The sequence below is a fragment of the Caretta caretta genome, chromosome 1, assembly GCF_965140235.1.
Source record: "Caretta caretta isolate rCarCar2 chromosome 1, rCarCar1.hap1, whole genome shotgun sequence".
Taxonomy (NCBI): domain Eukaryota; kingdom Metazoa; phylum Chordata; order Testudines; family Cheloniidae; genus Caretta; species Caretta caretta.
Window position 1 is genome coordinate 41,662,647 of NC_134206.1, and position 24,904 is coordinate 41,687,550.

The 24,904-nt window shown below is 40.4% G+C and overlaps 1 protein-coding gene across 2 annotated transcripts in view; it reads right to left on the reverse strand.

Moving 5' to 3' along the window:
• Nucleotides 1–24,904, reverse strand: part of MICU2 (mitochondrial calcium uptake 2) — a 244,917-nt gene that overhangs the window by 32,505 nt on the left and 187,508 nt on the right. Inside the window, exons 5-6 of one of the 2 annotated variants that reach the window (XM_048845640.2) lie at nucleotides 19,929–19,976; nucleotides 14,506–14,588 (exon numbers count right to left, since the gene is read on the reverse strand). In XM_048845640.2, coding sequence (XP_048701597.1) covers nucleotides 14,506–14,588; nucleotides 19,929–19,976 — 131 coding nt within the window. The remainder of the gene's footprint in view (nucleotides 1–14,505; nucleotides 14,589–19,928; nucleotides 19,977–24,904) is intronic. The other variant, XM_048845650.2, reaches the window with a different exon arrangement.

Consider the following 24,904-nt stretch of genomic DNA (forward strand, 5'->3'; position numbering starts at 1 on the left):
ACCCTGTACTAAGCCAAAAGAACATTAAGATTGAAAAGGCAAGCACTCAAAAGTTCAGTAATGCTAGAATTAATCAACTTTAATTCACTATGCATTATGATACTATCTTTAATTACGTGATCACATGCTTTTTTTTTCCTCCAGAGGACCTTTCATTCAGAGTACTGGGTGGATGGGGCTCATGGAATGAATCAGGGCTGGGTAATGAATGAGACTGTTGTCTGTGGGACCCTGCCACATTTGTTGTAGAAGTTGGAAGGTGTGTATCTACTAATACTAGGAGAGGTGGGTATAGCCCTGGCCAAAACTAAAGGCCTGACCCCTCAGCTAACGGAGCAGAACAACTGAGCCCAGGCTACTAAGTGATTTCTGGGGACAATGAAACAGGATCAGCAGGTGAGGTCAAAGGTTAATAATGAGGGACACAGAGGGAGACACTGAGTAGAGAACCCCAGACTCCACTGCTCCTCAAAGCCGTCTGAGGAGTCAGTGGACATTGCCCAGAGGAATTCTGCCCGGGGGTGTGATCAGATAAGGGAACAAAAATAGGCCCCACAGGCGCAGATCACCAACCCTCCATCTAGCTTCCTCCTCCTGGAGTGATGGATGGCAGTCTTGGCCAGTGCCAGGAGGAGGTCGGCAAAGATGTCCTGCGACTTCGTGAGGCCCTGGATGGGATGAGAGAGGATTGGGAGGTGCAGGGAAAACTGTAGTCAGAACCTCGGTAGGAGGGTATGTCAGGGCTGCAAACTGATGCACCCTAAGCAGATGAGCGCCAGGGTCTCCCTGTTGCCACAAAAGGGGCAGGTACACACCCATGCTCACAGCTCCATGAAGAAGCCAGCTGATATCCCCAGCAGGCCGTGGGACCACCTTAGGTGGCAACAGGTCCCACGATTTGGTGTCAGAAGAAAAATCATGTGAAGCACAAGTGTGTACTGACGTTTTCTGGTTGCAGTACGGAGGCAGGCCAGCTGGACATTGTGTAGCCAACTCAGGTGGTATGGAAAACGTATAGTGAGCGAGACAGGGGATTTCACAAAGAGAAAGGATTGTTGCTTGACTAAGGCAGTTGAGAATTGGATTCTACCTCTGCCTCTTGTCACAGAGAACATAAGAACGGCTATATTGGCCTTCACAACACCCTCTGGCAAGGAGTTCTAGAGGTTGACAGTACGCTGCATGAAAAAATACTTTCTTATGTTTGTTTTAAACCTGCTACCTATTAATTTCATTTGGTGGCCCCTTGTTCTTGTATTATGAGAAGGAGTAAATAACACTTCCTTATTTACTTTCTTATACCACTCATGATTTTATAGACCTCTATCATATGCCCCTTAGTTGCCTCTTTTCCAAGCTGAAAAGTCCCAGTCTTATTAATCTCTCCTCACACGGAAGCCTTTCTATATGCCTAATCATTTTTGTTGCCCTTTTCTGAACCTTTTCCAATTCCAATATATCCTTTTTGAGATGGGGCAACCACATCTGCACGCAGTATTCAAGGTGTGGGTGTACCATGGATTTGTATAGAGGCAATATGATAGCTTCTGTCTAATTATCTATCCCTTTCTTGATGATTCACAACATTCTGTTCACTATTTTGACTGTCGCTGCACATTGAGTGGATGATTTCAGAGAACTGAAATGGGGTGGGGGAATAGCTCAGTGGTTTGAGCCTTGGCCTGCTAAACCCAGGGTTGTGAGTTCAATCCTTGAGGGGGCCATTTAGGGATTGGAGCAAAAATTTGGGGATTGGTTCTGCTTTGAGCAGGGGGTTGGACTAGATGACCTCCTGAGGTCCCTTCCAACTCTGATATTCTATGATTCTATGAACTATGACGCCAAGATCGCTTTCTTGAGTGGTAACAGCTAATTTAGACCCCATCATTTTATATGTATAGTTGGGATTATGTTTTCCAATGTGCATTACTTTGCATTTATAACATTAAATTTCATCTGCCATTTTGTTGCCCAGTCACCCAGTTTTGTGAGATCCTTTTGTGGCTCCTCGCAGTCTGCCTGGGACTTAACTATTTTGAGTAGTTTTGTATCGTCTGCAAATTTTGCTACCTCACTGTTTACCCCTTTTTCCAGATCATTATAAATATGTTGAACAGTATTGGTGCCAGTACAGATACCTGGGGGACACCCCTATTTACCTCTCTCCATTCTGAAAACTGACCATTTATTCCTACCCTTTGTTTCCTATCTTTTAACCAGTTACCAATCCATGAGAGAACCTTCCCTCTTATCCCATGACTGCTTTATTTTGCTTAAGAGCCTTTGGTGAGGGACCTTGTCAAAGGCTTTCTGAAAATCTAAATACACCATATCCACTGGATCTCCTTTGTCCGCATGCTTGTTGACCCCCTCAAAGAATTCTAGTAGGTTGGTGAGGCATGATTTCCCTTTACAAAAACCATGTTGACTCTTCCCCAACAAATTATGTTCATCTATGTGTTTGACAATTTTGTTCTTTATGATAGTTTCAACCAATTAGCCCAGTACTGAAGTGAAGCTTACTGGCCTGCAGTTGCCAGGGTCACCTCTGGAGCCCTTTTTAAAAATTGGCGTCACATTAGCTATCCTCCAGTCATTTGGTACAGAAGCTGATTTAAATGAGAGGTTACATATGACAGTTAGTAGTCCTGCAATTTCACATTTGAATTCCTTCAGAACTCTTGGGTGAATACCATCAGGTCCTGGAGACTTATTACTGTTTAGTTCATCAGTTTGTTCCAAAACCTCCTCTAATGACACCTCAGTTTGGGACAGCTCCTCAGATCTGTCACCCAAAAAGAATGGCTCAGGTTTGGGAATCTCCCTCACATCCTCAACAGTGAAGACCGATGCAAAGAATTCATTTAGTTTCTCCACTATGGCCTTATCGTCTTTGAGTGCCCCTTTAACATCTTGATTGTCCAGTGGCCCCACTGGCTGTTTAGCAGGCTTTGTGCTTCTGATGTATTTAAAATTTTTTTTGCTATTACTTTTGGAGTCTTTGGCTAGCTGTTCTTCAAATTCTTTTTTGGTCTTTCTAATTTTTACACTTCATTTGCCAGAGTTTATGCTCTTTTCTATTTTCCTCATTAGGATTTATCTTCCACTTTATAAAGGATGCCTTTTTGCCTCTCACTGTTTCATTTACTTTGGTGTTTTGGTTCTTTAACTACGATTTTTAATTTGGGGTATACATTTAAGTTGAGCCTCTATTATGGTGTCTTTAAAAAGTTTCCACGCAGCCTGCAGGGATTTTACTTTTGGTACTGTTCCATTGTGATGCTGGGTAAGTCACAAATCTCAATTTTCACTGGTAGCCACTGTGCCCTGGATTTTCTGTGTTTTCCAAATTGAGATACCTGGGGCCAGATTTACAGAAATGCTGAGAACTCATAAATGCAACTGACGCCAAAAGAAGCTTGCCTTGAACATATGAAAGGCATAAAAATGCTAAATACTCTGAAAAATCAGGCCTTGGGCATCTGAACTTGGGCACGCCAAATCAGTGTAGAGTTTTGGCCTTGCTCTCTCTATGTCTCAGTCCCCATCAGTAAAACTGGGACAAAACCTCCCTACCCAACAGGAGTACTGTGAAGATCAATTCATCAGTGTTTGGGAAGCACTCAAGTACTCTAGTCATGAGCATCACAGAAATGCCCATGAGGAAGATAATAATTCTATATTGGGAGCCGGGCGTGGGTGGCATGAAGTTCACTTACTCTCAGAAAAAGTAGTTGTGTCCTTAGCATACATATAAAGCACTGAGAAATCTGTGGACGAATTCTTTTACTTGTTGGGTGGAAACAGGTATAAGATGGGTAGTGGCAGTGCAGGCTTGCCTAGCTATGTGCTTTTAGCACTAATCTGGAAGGAACATATAGAAATGTTCATTTGATTCTCTCCTTGCCCTTTCTGCCATGAATAAAGGTGTTACCCATTTCAACCCTCAGGTGATGGGTGTAGCGTAAGATATCGAACAGAATCCATGCCTTTCTGTCAGAGGGGAAAAAAGCATCTGCAATTCCTGTGGCCCAAAAGCTCTAGTGTTGCTGGTTCTGGCAAAATGGGATTGACTGAATGAGGCGAGAATGCACATTGGCATTTAGGCTTTGCCTGGCCTTAAGGAAGACCGGCCTTTGAGCTGTTACTGTAACATGACTGGTGCCTGAGCCCTGTGGAGTAGTGACCTCCTTATGTTGCCCTGCCCAGTTTCCTGAATGATTTGCATGGCACAATATGTACCTGGCTACACTCCTGATATTGTTATACATATTATAATTAATTATACAGCATCCAAAGCATGGTAGGCACTTTACAGACAATTAAGGGGACAAGGTCCCTGCCATAAGGAATTTACAATCCGAACAAACAACTAGAAGACAGTGGATAAGAAATGGGATGTGACAAAGCAAGTAATTGAACAAACATTGATGTTTGCTTCATCTTCCTCTTTCTACCCCTTTCTTTTTTGCTTTCACTAAATTTTGTTCTAGTTAGTTATTGCCTTTCTATTACCTCTCCATTTTCTTGTCTCCCACACAAAGTTTTCCAATGTCATCATCATCCATTGTGTTGAGAACTAGACAAAAATAACTAATTTTGATCATTCTGAAATCCTCATCTGATTATCTTTACTGTGTTGAAACAGCCCTGTACTTTCCCCTTATTTTTTTCAAAATGGATTTCTGGAACTCTGTCTTATTCCTCTGGCTGCCATAAAATGCTAGTTGTTGTAAGGATTAAGTTGAGATCATGAACACTTTAATTGGTACCTTAATCAGGATTTGAACCCAGATATCAATTGCTGCCCTTTATTACCATTGTGCAGCCCCCAAAGATTTCTCCTAAAAGGTCAACACATGATTGTTTAACATTGCTTAACGCGTGAACCATATGTGTTTTGTGAATGTGTACCAAAACTTCATTAGAGAATCTATCATTAATTGATTTGAGATATGAGTTAAGTTATTACATGCTTCTTTAAGTCATTCATCACTTTCCATTATCTGTATCAAGAAAACAGAACATTTATCCCAAATTAAAGCACACATGCTCTCTGTTCTCCTACAGCAACCAAACCAATTTCCTTGAAAAAGACCAAAACTGAAAGTTTATCAACCAGAAAGTGCTCAAAAGGATTATAGCATCTACAGAAAAATCCTACTACACTCAGGGTGTGTCCATTACACACAGAGGACATGTACACGCTAGGATACAGATGCTAGTTAATATGTGTTAAAATCCTATGGTAAAATTTTGACCTAATTTAATTCAATAGGAATTTTGCCATTGACTTCACTGGGGCCAGGGTTTCAGCCTTAGTGCAGACAAACCAGCTGTAGTTGTTACATGTTATGGTTGGTCAAGATAAGCCCTAGAGTGAGCCCAGTGTTCATCCTGATCAGCTAACGTGTTAGAACTACAACGTGTCTACACAAAGATGTTAAAATGTTCAAAATATACTTTTTTTTCTTTGTGAAGAACAGGCCTAAAAGTGGTCAGATTTGGACTGATGAATTTTCAGAGGCAAGGTCCCATCACTTGTGCCTCACCACTTGTGCCTGCAAATTTCATCCTGAAGACTGATAGCTGAAGTGTTCTTGCTGAATGCAGGTACTGCAGTGGGGAAAAAAGGAAGAGAGGAAGAAATGGTTCCTAGGCTACTTAGAATTTCATGGATACTACAGAGCTGGCAACTGTATTCTGCAGTAGTTGAAGCTTCTAAGGGCTTGTCTACACTGGCACTTTACAGTGCTGCAACTTTCCCGCTCAGGGGTGTGAAAAAAACACCCCCCTGAGCGCTGCAAGTTTCAGTGCTGTAAAGTGCCAGTGTAGACAGTGCACCAGTGCTGGTAGCTATTCCCCTTGGGGAGGTGGGTTTTTTTATAGTGCTGGGAGAGTCACTATGCCGCGACTAGATAAGCCACGTTAAAGCGCTTCTGTGGCAGTGCTTTAACGTTGCTAGTGAAGATGTGCCCTAAGTTGCAATGAAGGGAAGACCAAAGAAGAATGTGTTACAGTGGTCTAACCTTGAAATAACAAAGGCATGAAGGTGAGGTCTGCATCAAAGAGAAAATGATATAATCTTTGGGCCAAAGTGTTTCTGGCCACTTCTGCTATGTGAGAATCCAAAAACAAAGGGGAATCCCGTAATTGCAAAATCACCTTGAAAATTGGCAGGCAAATACTTTCATTGCAGAGTGCAGCCACAGTTCTTTCCAGTTCCTTGAAATATTTTCCCCACGTATAAGCCTTGCCTCTGTCTTATCTGGTTAGAGCCAATGCCAGTTACCTTTCAACCAGGTCATTATCTCTACCAGACAGTAGGAGAGCAAGGAATCAGCTCTGTCTGCGGGTTTATTAAAAATGAAATAAAGCTGAGCAGCACCTCTAAATCTCTTCTAATAGTTTCACATACAGAGTGAACAGAAGGGTGAGAAGATTCCACTAGCTAGACTAGTTATGGGAGCTTTAGGGGAAGAAGCACAATTGGCATCTTTGTGGTAGGAATAAGGGCTTGTCTACACATAGAGATATTCCGGAATAGATCCATGTGTGGACTCTCTTATTCTAGAATAAGAGTGTCCACACATGTAATTATTTAGGGATAGTTATTGTGCTTTAAATTCACACACCACATTAATACAAATTAACTTTTAAGTGTAGACAACCCCTAAAAAGTCACCTTAAAACAACTCTGGTTGTTACTGCCCCATTCCATAGGAGAGTCAAAGGCAACTCATAATTAAGGGTATTGAAGGTGCTGATAGGATTAATCCTGTTTTCATGGATGTACAACTTCGTTCCACTACTCTAAGGAGACTACAAACTATCAAGGCACTTTCCATATCAAATCCAGATCTGAAGCCCAACAGATTGGGCTTGAAAAAATGGGAAGGATTCAGATGCTGCAGGAGTTGGCTTGATACTATCTTCTTACTGACCTTCCCCATAAAGTGAAGGTTGTAACTTGTGAGATAATTTACGGCATTTGTTCTGAACATGGACTGGACCACTCCATATTTGAGAATTAGTGGTCCTAGACATTGCTCACGGGTTTCACTAGACATCTGCAGGGAGAGCAATATAGCAGTGCACAGAAAACCCAGGAAGTTTTTGGAGAGTGTTTGGGACAACTTCCTGGTGCAAGTGCTGGAGGAACCAACTAGGGGCCGTGCTCCTCTTCACCTGCTGCTCACAAACAGGGAAGAATTGGTAGGGGAATTAGAAGTAGGTGGAAACCTGGGCAGCAGTGACCATGAGAGTTCATGGTTGAGTTCAGGATCCTGACAAAAGGAAGAAAGGAGAGCAGCAGAATACGGACCCTGGACTTCAGAAAAGCAGACTTTGACCCCTTCAGGGAACTGATGGGTAGGATCCCCTGGGAGGCTAATACAAGGGGGAAAGGAGTCCAGGAGAGCTGACTGTATTTTAAAGAAGCCTTATTTAGGGCGCAGGAACAAGCAATCCCGATGTGGAGAAAGAATAGCAAATATGGCAGGCAACCAGCTTGGCTTAACAGAAAAATCTTTGTGAGCTTAAACACAAAAAGGAAGCTTACAAGAGATGGAAACCTGGACAGATGACTAGGGAGGAGTATAATATTGCTCAAGCATGCAGGTGTGTGATCAGGAAGGCCAAAGCATAATTGGTGTTGCAGCTAGAAAGGGATAGCAAGGGTAACAGGAAGGGTTTCTACAGATATGTTAGCAACAAGAAGGTGGTCAGGGAAAGTGTGCAACCCATACTGAACGGGGGAAACAACCTAGTGACAGATGATGTGGAAAAAGCTGAGGTACTCAATGCTTTTTTTTGCCTTGGTCTTCACAGACAAGGTCAGCTCCCAGACAGCTGCACTGGGCAGTGCAGTATGGGGAGGAGGTGAGCAGCCCTCAGTGGTGAAAGAACAGGTTAAGGACTATTTAGAAAAGCTGGACATGCACAAGTCCATGAGGCCAAATACAATACACCAGAGGGTGCTGAGGGACTTGGCTGATGTAACTGCAGAGCCACTGGCCATTATCTCTGAAAACTCATGGTGATTGGGGGTGGTCCCGGACGACTGGAAAAAGGCAACTATAGTGCTCATCTTTAAAAAAAGGGAAGGAGGAGAATCCGGGGAACTACAAACCGGTCAGCCTCATCTCAGCCCCCAGAAAAATCACGGAGCAGGTCCTCAAAGAATCTATTTTGAAGCTCTTGGAGGAGAGGAAGGTGATCAGGAACAGTCAACAAGGATTCACCAAGGGCAACTTATGCCTGACCAACCTGATTGCCTTCTATGATGAGATAACTGGCTCTGTGGATACGGGAAAAGCAGTGGACGTAATATACGTGGACTTTAGCAAAGCTTTCAATACAGTTTCCCACAGTATTCTTGCCAGCAAGTTAAAGTAGTATGGATTGGATGAATGGACTATAAGGTGGACAGAAAGCTGGCTAGATCGTCGGGCTCAATGGGTAGTGATCAACGGCTCGATCATCGGGGTCGGTCCTGAGGACAGTTTTGTTCAACATATTTATTAATCATCTGGATGATGGGATGGATTGCTCCCTTAGCAAGTTCACAGATGACAGTAAGCTGGTGGGAGAGGTAGATAAGCTGGAGTGTAGGGACAGGGTCCAGAGTGACCTAGACAAATTGGAGGATTGGGCCAAAAGAAATCTGATGAGGTTCAACAAGGACAAGTGCAGAGTCCTGCACTTAGGATGGAAGAATCCCATGCACTGCTACAGGCTGGGGACCAATCAGCTAAGCAGAAGTTCTGCAGAAAAGGACCTGGGGATTACAGTGAATGAGAAGCTGGATATGAGTCAACAGTGTGCCCTTGTTGTCAAGAAGGCTAACGGCATATTGGGCTGCATTAGTAGGAGCACAGCCAGCAGACCAAGAGAAGTGATTATTCCCCTCTATTCAGCACTGGTGAGGCCACATCTGGAATACTGCGTCCAGTTTTGGGCCCCGCACTACAGAAATGGTGTGGACAAATTGGAGAGAGTCCAGTAGAGGGCAACGAAAATGATCAGGGGGCTGGGGCACATGACTTATGAGGAGAGGCTGAGGGAACTGGGCTTGTTTAGTCTGCAGAAAAGAAGAGTGAGGGGGGATTTGACAGCAGCCTTCAACTATCTGAAGGGGGGTTCCAAAGAGGATGGAGCTCAGCTGTTCTGAGAGGTGGCAGATGACAGAACAATGACAATGGTCTCAAGTTGCAGTGCGGAGGTCTAGGTTGGATATTAGGAAACACTATTTCACTAGGAGGGTGGTGGAACTCTGGAATGGGTTACCTAGGGAGGTGGTGGAATCTCCATCCTTAGAGGTTTTTAAGGCCTGGCTTGACAAAGCCCTGGCTGGGCTGATTTAGTTGGTGTTGGTCCTGCTTTGAGCAGGGGGTTGGACTAGATGACCTCCTGAGGTCTCTTCCAACCCTAATCTTCTATGATTCTATAAGGGACATCGGCCCATTTACCAGGTGATGGAGCAGACCTTTCCCAGCACATTCAGAATCAATCAGCCAGGGAGACCGTGCACATGCTCTCCTTCTTTGATTGTGCAACCAGAGAGACTGCCTCAAATCTGATTGACATTACTGGGAAACAGATTGAAAGTAATGTTCCAAAAAAGAAAATCTATTTTCCATGACATGTAGAAGCCTTTTGGTCATTATATAATTGGAAAAGAAAAGAGACAGTTGTATCAAAACAACACTTGCTGGTTCAATCAGTGAGACTCTGTAGATAGTAAACACATTATGTCACTGAGAGGAGACGAATAAAAGAAACTCAGGAGGAGGCAAAGTTGTGAAACACAGGCAAAAGAATCTCAAAAATAGCTGAGACTTATTTTCTTTGGAAACTAATTGTGACACAACAGGGGTGAGTAGATTTTTGTTAGCTATACAGACATTTAGTCTGTTAATTTGTTAGCTATACAGACACTTGATTCAGGCAGACTAATCGTGTTTACGTAACAGTTTTCATTTTTAACATTCTAAAAGTTCAAAGACCAGGATATTCTTTCAGTGCATTTACAGCTGATATGCAAAGTCTAAAGGCCTGATGATAAATTCTTAGTTTTGAGTCTACCAAACTAGTGCTGCACAGGAATGAATGCTTTAAAATAGTCACCTCTCATAAATGTTGGATATCTAACCACATGAGAAGATTCCCTCTGTGACTGCAGAGATTGTTTTCCTCTTCCTGCTCTGTACCCACATGGGGTTTGTTCCACTCTCCCCCCAAAACAAGACCGTTCTGCGGGGAGAGGGGACAAAAAAAACCAAACAGACCAAAATCCAATTTCTGTAATATTTGCCTAATGAAGCAATCCTGTGAGGATCCTTAAGGACAATTTTGAAAGTAATGACTTTCATGAGTTTGGATTACATTTTATGTGCTCTTACAACTTTCATTTTAATTCCTTAATACAATATCAAAAGTAGGGCTGCCAATTAATCACAGATAACTCACGCGATCAACTCAAAAATTAATCTCAGTTAAAAAAATTAATTGCGATTAATCACAGTTTTAATCACTGTTAAACAATAAGAAAAGGAGTACTTGTGGCACCTTAGAGACTAACCAATTTATTTGAGCATGAGCTTTCTTGAGCTACAGCTCACTTCATCGGATGCATACTGTGGAAACTGCAGAAGACATTATATACACAGAGACCATGAAACAATACCTCCTCCCACCCCACCCTCCTGCTGGTAACAGCTTATCTAAAGTGATCATCAAGTTGGGCCATTTCCAGCACAAATCCAGGTTTTCTCACCCTCCGCCCCCCCCCCCCCCAAACTCACTCTCCTGCTGGTAATAGCCCATCCAAAGGAATGGCCCAACTTGATGATCACTTAAGATAAGCTATTACCAGCAGGAGAGTGGGGTGGGAGGAGGTATTGTTTCATGGTCTCTGTGTATATAATGTCTTCTGCAGTTTCCACAGTATGCATCCGATGAAGTGAGCTGTAGCTCACGAAAACTCATGCTCAAATAAATTGGTTAGTCTCTAAGGTGCCACAAGTACTCCTTTTCTTTTTGTGAATACAGACTAACACGGCTGTTACTCTGAAACCTGTTAAACAATAGAATACCAAATGAAATTTATTAAATATTTTTGATGTTTTTCTACATTTTCAAATATATTGATTTCTACCGCAACACAGAATACCAAGTGTCCAGTGCTCACTTTATATTATTATTTTTTATTACAAATATTTTCACTGTAAAAATGATAAACAAAAGAAATAGTATTTTTTAATTCACCTCTTACAAGTACTGTAGTGCAATCTCTATCGTGAAAGTGCAACTTACAAATGTAGATTTTTTTGTTATATGACTGCACTCAAAAACAAAACAATGTAAAACTTTAGACCCTACAAGTCCACTCAGTCCTACTTCTTGTTGAGCCAATCGCTCAGACAAACAAGTTTGTTTGCATTTACAGGAGATAATGCTGCCGGCTTCTTATTTACGTCACCTGAAAGTGAGAACAGGTGTTCGCATGGCACTTTTGTAACCGGCATTGCAAGGTATTTACGTGCCAGATATGCTAAACATTTGTATGCCCCTTCATGCTGGCCACCATTCCAGAGGAGATGCTTCCATGCTGATGACACTAGTTAAAAAAATAACATGTTAATTAAATTTTGACTGAACTCCTTGGGGGAGAATAGTACATTTCCTGCTCTGTTTTACCTGCATTCTGCCATATATTTCACGTTATAGCAGTCTCAGATGTTATAGCAGTCCCAGCACATGTTGTTCGTTTTAAGAACATTTTCACCACAGATTTGACAAAACACAAAGAAGGTACCAATGTGAGATTTCTAAAGATAGCTATTGCACTCAACCCAAGGTTTAAGAATCTGAAGTGCCTTCCAAAATCTGAGAGGGACGAGGTGTGGAGCATGCTTTCAGAAGTCTTAAAAGAGCACCACTCTGATGTGGAAACTACAGCACCCAAACCATCAAAAAAGAAAATCAACCTTCTGCTGGTGGCATCAGACGATGAAAGTGAGCATACGTCAGTCTGCACTGCTTTGGATCTGTACTGAGCAGAACCCATCATCAGCATGGATGCATGTCCTCTGGAATGGTGGTTGAAAATGAAGGGACATATGAATCTTTAGTGCATCTGGCATGTAAATATCTTGCAACGCTGGCTAAAATATTGCCATGCGAATGCCCGTTCTCACTTTCAGGTGACATTGTAAACAAGAAGCGGGCAGCATTATCTCCTGTAAATGTAAACAAACTTGTTTGTCTGAACGATTGCCTGAACAAGAAGTAGGACTGATTGGACTTGTAGGCTCTAAAGTTTTACATTGTTTTATTTTTGAATGCAGTTATATTTTGTACACAATTTTACATTTGTAAGTTCATCTTTCATGATAAAGAGGTTGCATTACAGTACTTGTAAGAGGTGAATTGAAAAATACTATTTCTTTTGTTTTTTTTACAGCACAAATATTTGTAATAAAAATAAATATAAAGTGGGCACTGTACACTTTGTATTCTGTGTTGTAACTGAAATCAGTATATTTGAAAACCTAGAAAACATCAAAAATATTTAAATAAATGGTATTCCATTATTGTTTAACAGTGTGATTAATCGCACAATTAATCGCAATTTTTTTAATCTTGAGATTAATCACGATACATTTTTAAAATCTCTTGCCAGCCCTAATCAAAAGACATGCAAAGTAACGTAATTTTTCTTACTACAACAACATTCACTTAATAGGATTGCCTCTCCAAGATTCTAATTTTTGTATTGATTTGTATTGCCAACTATTTTGAGAGAACAGACTCTCATCTTCTTTAATGGATGTATCCATATCTGTATGTTATCAATGTTCTGTATTGTTCAGCTTAAAAAAACAGGAGCTGGAATAGATGCATTTCACTGATCAGTATGTATTTTAATTGCTCTGATACAATCCTGTTGGATGATTATCAGAACCAGTGGGTAAGAATGACAAATGCAAAAAGAAAATGGCTGTTTTGTAATTTGGCTTTATTTTTCATCAGCAGAATAATGATGTGAACAGTTTTCTAGAACAACTTTTTCACACCTGGAAGAACTTGCACACAGGACCCGCAGAGAACTGAGAGCAATCAAGCACCTTGCAGGATTGGGCCTATACTTTGCAAATGATACTGAATGGAACTTGGCCACTGGAGCAGGTTAGACAAACACCTGTCAGGAATGGTCTAGATAATACTTAGTCCTGTTGTGAGTGCAGTGGACTGGACTAGATGACCTCTCGAGGTCCCTTCCAATCCTGTGATTCTATGATTTGTTTGTGCAATTTGTATCTGAAATATAGCTCAGCAGAAGCCTCCTAATTGGCACAAACAGAGAGAAACAAATGTACCAAAATTAGGCAATGGTCTCAATTATTAGAGGTTCATGGGAACACACTGCACTGGGAAATATTGTTTAGTTTCAGATATTGCTTTAAAAAGGTACTCCAAAGCATTAAAATATTTTCTAAAACAATATTAAGGCAAGACACTCATTTAACAATCATAACCGAGCTGGGTAACAGCATGAAATGAACAAAGGGTAGCACAGTGAGAAATTTATGCTAGCAATTGGTGTGCCATTATCCCAATGTTTAAAGTCACTGAAATACATTCCACTGATTCCTTGGCAATTTTCCCAATCAAGCGGGTGTGCCAATTATTAAGGTTCAGATTAAGAGGATTTTTCTGTATTTCTGACTTTGATCACAGTACTGTTTACCGTTAGGGTAATGTTGGAGACTAATTCATAAAGGAGGACAGCAGTCATTTCTGCTTCTTTTAAAATCCTATCCACAGTCATGTAATAGGAAATCACAATGAGAGTGTATAAAAAATGTCCAGGTTTCTGTTATTTTCATTTCCTATTTTTGACTTGAATTTTTAAGATATATTTTCCTGTAAGAACCCTGTTGAATACTTAATATAGTTTTTTATACTCTACAAAATTAATGATACTCTCTTAAAAGCTTAAAATAAATGTCTTTCAGAGTTTTCTTTTTCCATTTGTGGACCAATTTTCCCCATTTGTGTTTCAAATAAAAATGTAGTTTCTTTCCCCCACCTACATTATATATCACATTGGGAACAATATTTGTTTACTACTGTGGAACAACACAAACAAATTTAAAACAAATCAGAAAGTGACTTTTTTAAAGTCCATATTTAGAAACTGGAAGACTTTCCCAAACTGATACATTAAGGTAGGTCAAACCTGGGGCAATTACTGCTACTATACAGAGATCTGCAGATATGGATGAAAGGTAGCGTTTATAAAAGTTAACTTCAAACATGATAATAACTACTTTTAAACCCTGTGGTGATGCTTTTTTATATATTCCTTTCATATAAATAAAGTGTATTAGCAAATATAGCTCTCTCTATTGTAAAATGTGATCACAGATTAGATGCAAAAGACTACACATGACTATTTTTAATGGTGGATACTTCAAAAATGAATATGTATTTACATACCTTAAAGAACTCCTTTTTTTCAACTTGTTCATTGCCATCTGCATCCAACATTTTAAAAGCAATATGAAATCCAGTTTGTGGTTCTGCAATGAAGTGTTAAAAATACATATACATTTGCTTATAAATAACTAATGCAGCAGGATTATCACCTGCAGTTTCAGTTTTTCATAGTTGGACAGATGCTTTGAATTCCCAACAAACCATATTACCCAGATGCAACTATTATGTAAATGTTAAAAAAACACTGTTTTATATCCATTTCAAAAGACAGTGATGTTGGTAATGAAATTCTAATAGTAACTACATATAGCAGAATATCTTGATCTGTTTTCACGAGTTCTGAAAATTCAGTCCATCATAATGCCCTAGATTCTCTTCCTATGGTCCTCAGCCTGTTTCCCCATTTTCTCCATTGCCACTGACCATCTCTAAGTTCTAGCTCTATGTCCTGTACCTACTTTCATGCTAAGAAGAGCTGGAAGAAACCTCCAAAGCCAATCAATATTCCCAAATTGGTTAGAAGAATCACTGTAGAGTGGTCTCAGGTACTTCTTCCTCTCAGAGACTAAGCATGCCGTAGACTATTATTTTCAGTCTCTACTGCCCCGAGAAACAAGAGACTGGGTTTGTAAATCAAACCCAGTTCTCTCAGTTAGGACCATGGGAACTAGCAACAGGGTCCCGAGCCAGCCCAAGTATTATATTTTCTTATTAGAAAATCTCTATACATTTGAGCTCCAACTTTTCCCCTTTCGGTACATTGTGTATTTTGTTCCCCAATACCTATTTTTTAATTAAATGATGCAAATAATTTGCAAAAACATGCACTGCATTTCTTTCAGCAAATTGCTGCCCCTTATCTATCAGGACAATTTCATCAGGTCTGACTGTAGTAGGCACTAAGAAAACGCAAAACTCTCTGAAATACTTCTTTTGTCCATTTGAGGCTACCTGACTCGCTAGTGGGTTGTCCTCTTAACTAGCCTGACCAGGAGTAATTTGACACTGAAACATGTTTGAAGTCCATTGCAGTAGCAAGTGACCGCACTGATATCTGGGAGTTTGTAGCTCTATGCAGGCAAACCATCAATTAGAAGAAAGCTATGGGACATCTCCTATAGTTTACCGGGGTCACAAGGGTCTCCAGGAATATAATGTCCAATACAAAGTTCAATCTCCCTTGGGAATGTGAAGCCTCTTCAGAGACGTTTTTAGTTTGGAGTTATATTTTTTTCAGCCATTGGCTGAAAAAAGTGTGGACCTTGATTTTTCTAACGCGCACAAAGCTTATACTTTTGCAGAGTGATAACATTAAGAAAATGCCTTTTTTTGCTTTCCAGTGAATCTGGCAAAAATATAATACAACATGTTGTCTTTATATATCAGACATTATTCACCCCATCACCAGCCAATTAGCATTTCCAATTGACCAACCTTGTGATGCACTAATATTTGACAAATATCATTACAGCGTGCTAATCCGAACTCTACGGAAACTGGTTTCCTCTCTATGGAAATGTTTCATTTGAAACCTTTCACCAAGAGAGTTCTCTGGTTCAATAATAATAAGAGCACATCCCATAATAACTTTAGAGAATAAAAGTGTAACGATTTATTGTAAAATGATTAATGTAATCTGTGTTGTAATTTACAGATAAGAAAGCAGCCGGACATAAAATATACAGGCTAGAACTGCTCATACAGTTCCCAAGACATGCTTATCTGATATGATCTAATGCCAATGGTATGCATTTTATAATGTAAATGTGGTTCAAAGAAGATCTCAAATATATTTGTATTTAATTACGCTTTCAGGCAAAACTGTAAAATCTGAACATCAGACCTGCATATTAGCCGAAAATGTAGGTTCCATTTGGTCCTGCACAGCAAAACAGTATTAATTATCTGAAACTTTTATAATGGGCTAATGGGAATAAAGTTTTTGATCGAGATGGCGTGCTCAGCTCCTGGAGTCACTCACCAGGAAAGTAATAATAGAATAATAGTGCTGGATTTTAGCTGTTCACAACCCATAGCAGAGACTAACCAGGAGTATACCATTAACTAAGCCTTGGCACTGAACAAAAGATAATTGTGGTGACATGAGGCATGTCTGAGTGGGAAGCAAGTACTGCAATAGGTAAAATAAGGCCTCCATTTATTATGAAGAAACATTTTCACACAGGCCCTTACCCTGATACTGGATTTCATATCTGTCCAGGTGTACAGAAACTGGGAATATTTTAGCCAATGGAGGGGTAGTACCAGAGGATAGCAGATCTAGAGAATAGCTGTGTGGGGTTGGGAAAATCTCATTAAAAAAAGTAAATAAAGCCTCAGAGAGCTTCTTCGAACAATCTGATTGTAGCTAATAATAATTAGAGAGTCATAGACACATAGGCTACATAATTATGAAATATCAAGAACTGATTGATATGGGATAGATATTAGATACAGATGGAAGCACTAACCCTTGTTGACATTTGCTTTCAGAATGATGTACATGATAACCTGTTTGTGTAACTTCAGAAGCAAAATTAACATTGGATTCATCCTGTATAAACAGGTTCCTTTGTTTTTGCAGTTCAATCCATTCCTATATAATATACCCTGGAAATAATGTCATTTGATTGTCCGAAAATGTGAAGAATTGCTTGCTTTGAAGCTGCTTCATTTCCTTCTTATTTGATCCAATGCATCAACATTGGTTTTAATTCTCAGCCTAACAACTGAATTTAAAGAAACTGAATCTTCTGCCACCTGATTTTAATTAAAACATACTATATAAGAATATTGATGCTGCTATGGGGTTCTCTTTTTTTAAGACTATCCACTGCCTGATTTGTTTTGCAAAAAAATTAGTTTCACATTTTTCCAGTGGAGCTAGATCCTGTCTGCCACTTCTGGATTCAGTAAACCCCTGGCTGGTATTTCAATTTGCGTGGAAGAATGTTTTCCTTCTCTTAAATACCAGTAGTGATGAAGGTGGCCTATCTTGAAAATGACTATTTTCTATATGTAAGAGGTGACCATACTCCTCCTCTCTGCTTTATGTAGCACATTACTCAGCCAGAATCCTTTTAGGCAATTGCTATCTTTTTGGAAACATTTATGAATAACTATTGTGCATTTAATATTGCTCACATTCATAATTATTGGGCCATTAGCTGTGGTACTGGAGGATCACTACTCGAGGGGGGGGCAGTATATTTGTATGATGGATTAGTTTATATCAAAACCATGCACAATGTTGTGATCTGTATTAGCTAGAGTTTCCTGAAGGCTGATTGCTTCATCCCATGTATATTGCATTGCTGTAGTACAGCCAGGAGGTGCTTTCCTCTAGCCACCACCATAACCTCTGTATTGCCTGAGTTCAGTTTCATCCATGACCTGATCAAGCTCTGGGCCATCTTGGTTATACAGGTAGGGTTACATGTGGTGAAAGATAGGTGGAGCTGTGTGTCATGCGCATACTGCCGGCACTCAAGTCCAGGTTATCTTTCCAATTCACCTCGTGGCTGTATGTAGATGGTAAATAGAACTGGAGAGAGAATCAATGCTTGAGGCCCTCTACAAAGTGAGGGGGCTTGTGGGAAAGATGTCATTTTCCATCACCATTCTCTGGATGCATCCTTCAAGGAAGGGCTCAAAATCATGTTAGTGCAATCACCTTTCTCAGCTAAGACAGCAGTATCTCATAGTTGAGAGTGCTGAATGCTGCAGAGAGGTCCATGAGGATGTATGTCCGTCCATCATCCACTGACATCAAGAGAGTTAAGATTTTTGGTTTTCTCCTACTTTTGTGAGTCTAATGGTTTGAGAGAGGCTATACTGGCTAACAAAACTTGGCCTATATGGTTATATAATTGGAATGTATCACAGCTAGCCAAAGGCCTCACTTCATAATGCCCATTATATTCATTTGGTCTTCGAAAGCTCTCCCTGACTTTTAATATTTTCCAGTTTGAGGGACAGACCACCAGAGTAGTACAGAGGGATGGTATGTATGGAGCACAGGCTAGGATCGGTGTCTGTGAGGAAAGCTAAAAGACACAAGGTCACCCCAACAGACCCATCATATAATTGCCATTATATTTGCAGTTAAAGCAGCAGATGGCTCTCTTGAAAGCCACCTGCCCTCACTCCCTGTTCCCACTAAAAGAAAAGGAGTACTTGTGGCACCTTAGAGACTAACCAGTTTATTTGAGCATGAGCTTTCGTGAGCTACAGCTACGGCTCACTTCATCGGATGCAAACTGTTCCCACTGTAGCCCCTAATGAAGGTGGCTGCAATAGCACTTTTCATGTCCAGGACTTCAGGCTCAAAGAACGACCTGCCAGCCCAAACATCTTTTCCCTGTTCTTTTCAGTCCAGCCTTGTGTAGCACAATGAATGGTTTCCACATCTTTGGTAAGTAGCGGCTGGAGATGGTGAGGAGGGCTACTGAAGTAATCAGCAGACAACAGGGCAAGCAGAAGAGTCAGCAAAATATATATGAGAGAGAAAAAAACCCAAGAGAAATGGAACAGAGAGGAGAAAAGGAATGAGAAGAAAATGGATTAAAATGTGAAGCGATGGCAGCAATTGTCTGAAGGCATGGTATGAAAGAACATGATGGGTTCCCAAACAAGAATGTTGTGAACTACCTCTGTCTACGTAGTATCCTTTATACACCTTAGTATGTGAATATTAGAGAGATAGTGGATGAAGTAAAATCTTTTACTGGACCAACTTCTGTTGGTGAAAGAGACAAGCTTTCAAGATACCCAGAGCTCTTCTTCAGGTCTGGGGAAAGTACTATGAGTGACCCAGCTAAATACAAGGTGGAAAAGACTGTTTAACATAAGTAGCTAATACATATTTGAAAGGACCATTCAAGGTGAAGTGGCCTGTTAACAACCCTGCACTTATAGGACAAAATGAGGGGGATTAATGGACTACAGATTGTTGTAATAAACCATCAATCCAGTGTTATTAAGACCATGATTTTTAGTGTCTAGCAAAATTATGATTTTAAGTTCCCAGGCTCATTTTTGGAGATGTTTTCCGTGACAGATACTCCTTTTCATAAACGATTCATTGGGACACTGTGCTATACCACTGAACGAGTCCTGTTTGTTAAGATGTAAACGTCTCATTGCCAAACTTGACTAACAAATAACGTAAAAATACCTCCTTCCCTCGTCTCCACCAAATTCTCTTGAATGGCATCCTATTCAATTCCTGACCCTTGTTGTGGAGCTTATCAACATCTTTAAAGTGCTGCTAATAATCACTGATAACACAATAGATTCATACTGCAGTCATTTGACATAGAATCCATTTACATTAATTCCCTAATGTGTAGTAGCCATTGATCTTAATATAAAATATTTTTTTATGTTGGGCTGTGATGCAGAAATCTAGAAGTCATACTTACTTGTGAGGATTGTCAGCAAAAACAGATACTCTGTATATGAGATCAGTCCTGAAATAAAATTGTACCAAAAATGAAATGGTGAATTTTAAAATCAGCATATTGATCTGCAATATTTGCAGAAAGGCTTTTACAATCAAACTTTGTATATTTGAAACTTTCAGTTTCATATTAATTGTATACTAAATAATACAACTTATTTGAAATAAATATTTTCTTTTGTCATTATTTGTTAAACAAAAATTTCTGATTCTATTTTCAGTGCTCTGGAGGTGAACTTGTTTCTCAAGCATCTCTGTCATGTGGAGGTTTATTTGGTATTAATAAAAGACCTGAACTAAATGTTTGGATTTTCACTGAAAAATGTCAGTGTTTACATAAAAGACAAATAAATTAAATGTGCTTTGTCACATTTAGTACCTGGGAGGAGAACTACTCTACTGTTATTCTGAAGGATCAAAGTATTTCATCCTTTGGCAGCCTTGAAAAGGCGGAGAATAGCTTTCCTTTAATTCTCAAGGGGAATATGGCAACACGCAAAGCTGCCAAGCTGCTAGATTGCACTGATAGTACTGCTGGGCCCTGTGCCAAAAGGAGGTTTTTTTTTTTTTTTTTTTTAATAGCAACATGTCCTTTCTACAAGGTGAAAGTGTTTTCCCCCCCTTTTGAAGGAAAATTCCAGAGTTTTCCTTTGAAACAGCGATTTAAATGAAAAGCCTGAACAAAGATGTGACAGTGTCAAAATAGCAGCATACGAGCTAAAGACAGAGAATATAAAAAGCTGATGGTTAAACAACAGAATTCTACGCATCTGCCCTATGATAATGTTTTAAGAAAAACATTTAAAGGGCTTTTTATGAACAGCTTTTAAAAATACTTTTAACTTGTGAAGTAAACACTGTATAATGTAGAAGCTGTTTAAACAGTCATGTTTAAACTACACTCTATTCAAAGATAAACATAATTTTTATAATTTATATTTAGCTAATTGATAGATAAGGAATCCTCTTAAGCCTCAGTGATAAACAAACTTGATTAATCACTATGCTGAGCCAATAACATTTTTATTTGCTTTGAAATAATTTAATATTTTACGTTTGTCATTTTATACTAACTCCAGAATTTAGAAATATTCATTTACTGAAAGCAGCATTGTCTGGAGAAATGAGCGCAGGGCTAAGACTCAGGAGAGTGAGTTCTAATTCTAATTCTGCCCCTGACGCGCTGTGTGGATTTGGCCAAGTCATTTCTCCTTTTCTCTCAGTTTCCCCACCTGTAAACATGGGGATAAATGATACTTAGCCATCTACCTAACAGCTGTGTTGTGAAGACTAGTAAAGTTATGTCTGTACAGTGCTATGACCATACAAAACACTATGTAGATACTAAGTATTATTTATATTTCAAAAATTGTGTTTACAACTTGAATGTACAATATTGTATTAGTTCTTTAACATAAAAGGCATAAATTATTTGTATTTATTATTTGTACTGTGGTGGTGCCAAGGAGCCCTAGTCGTGGACCAGGACCCCATTGTGCTAGGCACTGTACAAACACAGAGCAAAAAGAAAGACAGTCCCTACCAGTGATGTAGCATTACATTTTATAGTGATGGAGCCCTGCAGAAACTATCTGAAGTTGTGTGAGATAGTCTCCAAAACCTAGCCTGTGTGTGATGTTACCATAAAATAAAGTACCCATAGTCAAAACCTAACTAATATTTTACCAGTAAATTTTATCCAGTTGAAAACCTGTGCAACAGCAATTATGAGACTTCACACATTAGTAATAAATACACATATTGTATCAACATAAAACACGGGTAATTCAGCTTTTATATGCCAAACTGTAAACTACATAGCAAGGCACGTCCAAAGCATACATGTTGTTAATCAAAAAACCCACTGGCGACCTGACAACATTAGTATTCTCTTCAAACTTCAATAAAGCATTTAAGATTCCAAAAAAGTATTTTACACTGGTCTCAAACTTTACTCAGGTGTTGAGTTTAGAGTATGCAGATTTGGAATGGTATCAGGTGATTTTCTCTATAATATAGGATTACCGACTTCTATCCTAGAGCAGGATTATGAACAAAGGTGCACAGTGAAACATTTTTTGTCTGCTTAATGACAGAGAGCTAATAGGAAGAATTAGTTAATTAGCAATTGCTCATGGACCTCTGTGGCATGCGAGTTTATCCTTAATTGGCTGAATTTTCAAGAGCAAAGGGTTTGAGTCACCATTGCGTTACTGCAGTTTCAAGTTGGTGTACCTCTACAGGAAGTAAACGGATGGACTTATGCTGCTAAAAAGGGGAGTGATGCAATGAGGACTCAAACCCCACATCTTTATATCTGAACCCACAATTTTGCCCATGGAAAAACTTGCAATCTGAGCACAAACAGCAATTGCTTTGCATTCACCAATCATGTAGCTGGGCACCAAATGCAAACAAGTGTTGTCATAAATATACAGACCAAAGTACTAAGTACCAAATACACAGATCCAAATTACTATGGAATTTTAAAAAACACAACTATTAAAACAACCAACTAAAAAGATCAAAAGCCCCAAGGCTGAACCTTATTTTACGTTAATCAATTTAAATTATTCATGAAAGGCTGAGAGAATGTGGGAACACTCCTATTTGGTTTTAATTTATCATTATATTTTCTTCATGTTTAGACAGACCTTTGCCGCCCCAATCTATTTAATTTAATTACACAGTCAATTTGTAATTACCCACGACATCTTCTATTCTGTTAAATACTGTGTTGAAGAGATTTAAGCTCATACCTAGTTCTTTGAAATGTAGCTCATATTCCTATACTATACTAAGTAACAGGGCTTATGACAATGCTACCAGCAGATACTGAAATCAGTTCTTTTTCTCACGGCTCCAACAGAAGTACCCATTTTTTCCTCCCTCCATTGAGTGTTTCTTTCCCTGAAGAAGATATCTGTGCAAGATCCTAATTCCAGGGTCCTTATTTTGCTGCCTTGCCCCCACCCAAAGGGTGTGATAGCTACAGGCATCCGTGTGGGGCAGCAGCTGCCTAGATACAGCAGATTTCTGGAAGCACTGCCACAGACCAGTCTCGGCGGTGTGAACTGCAGACCAGTATAGATTGGAGTGTTCTAACTGCCCCATGTACACCTTGCTGGTGTGAGCTAAAAAGTATTTAGTGCATACTGATGTAGTCCTGTACATCAATGCAAACTAGGTGCTTTTAACTCGCACCAGCAGGGTCTACATGGGGCAGCTGGAGTACTCTGCAATTTACACCCGGTAGACTGGTCTGCAGCACCACTTCTCCCAGAAACCTGCAGATCCTAAGCAGCAGTTGCCTAGTTTGCCTATAGATACAGTGGCTCTTAGGCAGCGGTGGGCAAACTACGGCCCACGGGCCACATCCGGCTCACAGGACCATCCTGCCTGGCCCCTGAGCTCCCGGCCAAGGAGGCTAGCCCCCGGCCCCTCCCCAACTGTTCCCCCCTCCCCCAAAGCCTGAGCGCCCTGCACCGCCAGCGCGGCAGCATGGCTGGCTCTGGCATAGTAAGGGGGCAGGGGGTCCCGGGGTAGCAGTCAGGGGGCGGTTGCATGGGTCAAGGGTTCTGGGGGGGGGTCAGGGGATGGGAAACAGGGGGGGTTGGATAGGGTGTGGGAGTCCCAGGGGGCCTGTCGGGGGTGTGGATAGGGGTTGGCGTAGTCAGGGGACAGGGAGCACGGGGGGTTGGATGGGTCAGGGATTCTGAGGGGAGCAGCCAGTGGGCAGGAAGTGGGAGGGGGCAGGGCCAGGCTGTTTGGGGAGGCTGTGCCTCCCCTACCCGGCCCCTCCATACAGTTTTGCAACTCCGATGTGGCCCTCAAGCCAAAAAGTTTGCCCACCCCTGCTCTTAGGGGTGAGTATGAGGCAGCCCCAGTGTAGATCCTGCTGGTACAAGTGAGTGATGGAGGCTTGCATCTCAAGCTGATGAAAGGTGGGAGTTGACATCTCATTCTAAATGAGAGCTGATAGGTAGGGTGGGGATAAGCCATGAAGAGCCCTGAAAGTGAAGAGAAATAGCTTATGTTTGATTGCAATGGAGGAGGAGGAGCCAGTAAAGAGAAACACAGGAAGGGGTGACATGGTCAAAGCACTGAGCTAGGAAAATGATCTTTGCAGCAACATTTTGAATGGATACAAACAGGGCAAACTTGCGTTTGTCAAGGTCAGGGAAAAGGATGTTGTCGTAATCAAGATACAAGATGAGGAGAGCCTGGACTAGAGTTTTAGCTGTAAGGATGGATAAAAGGGTCAGATCTTAGAGGTTATGCAGAAAGAATTGGTTAGGCTCAGACACAGCCTGAATGATGTGAGGATCTATAGAGAGGGCTCAGACGAAGATGATACCCAGCCACTTATGGGCCTAAGTGACAGAGATGATGGTGGTGTTGTTCACTAGTGACTGAGAATGAAGGAGGGAGGACTTGCAGGAGAGAGAAGATTAGGAGTGCTGCTTTTGCCATGTTGACTCTGTGAGCAGTCAGCATAGTAAAATAGGTAATAAAAAAAGATAAAAATAGCAAAAAGATGTAAAATATTTCTGATTGTTTTTCCACGCCAACCTCAGTGACTTTAAACAAAGCCATGATATGTTTGATATTCTGTCTATGACTAATTATACTGAAGTCAACATATACCTGGCTGACTCGAAGCAGATTTTTACCATGGAATCATTTCCAAGAGAATTCATCTCACAGTAACATTACTTCACTTTTATTACTTTTATACAGATTTGACCACTTTACCTGATGCAAAACTGAACTGAGTTCTTCTTTGTGAAACTTTTTATTCTGAAGAGATTATTGACATTTATTCATTTTAAAGTTTACATTTAATAGGTGCAGTAGAGAAGGTTTTTTTAAAACAATTTGTAAATATTATTGGTATATATGTAGACTCTATCAGAATTAAAGGATAAATGCTGCACA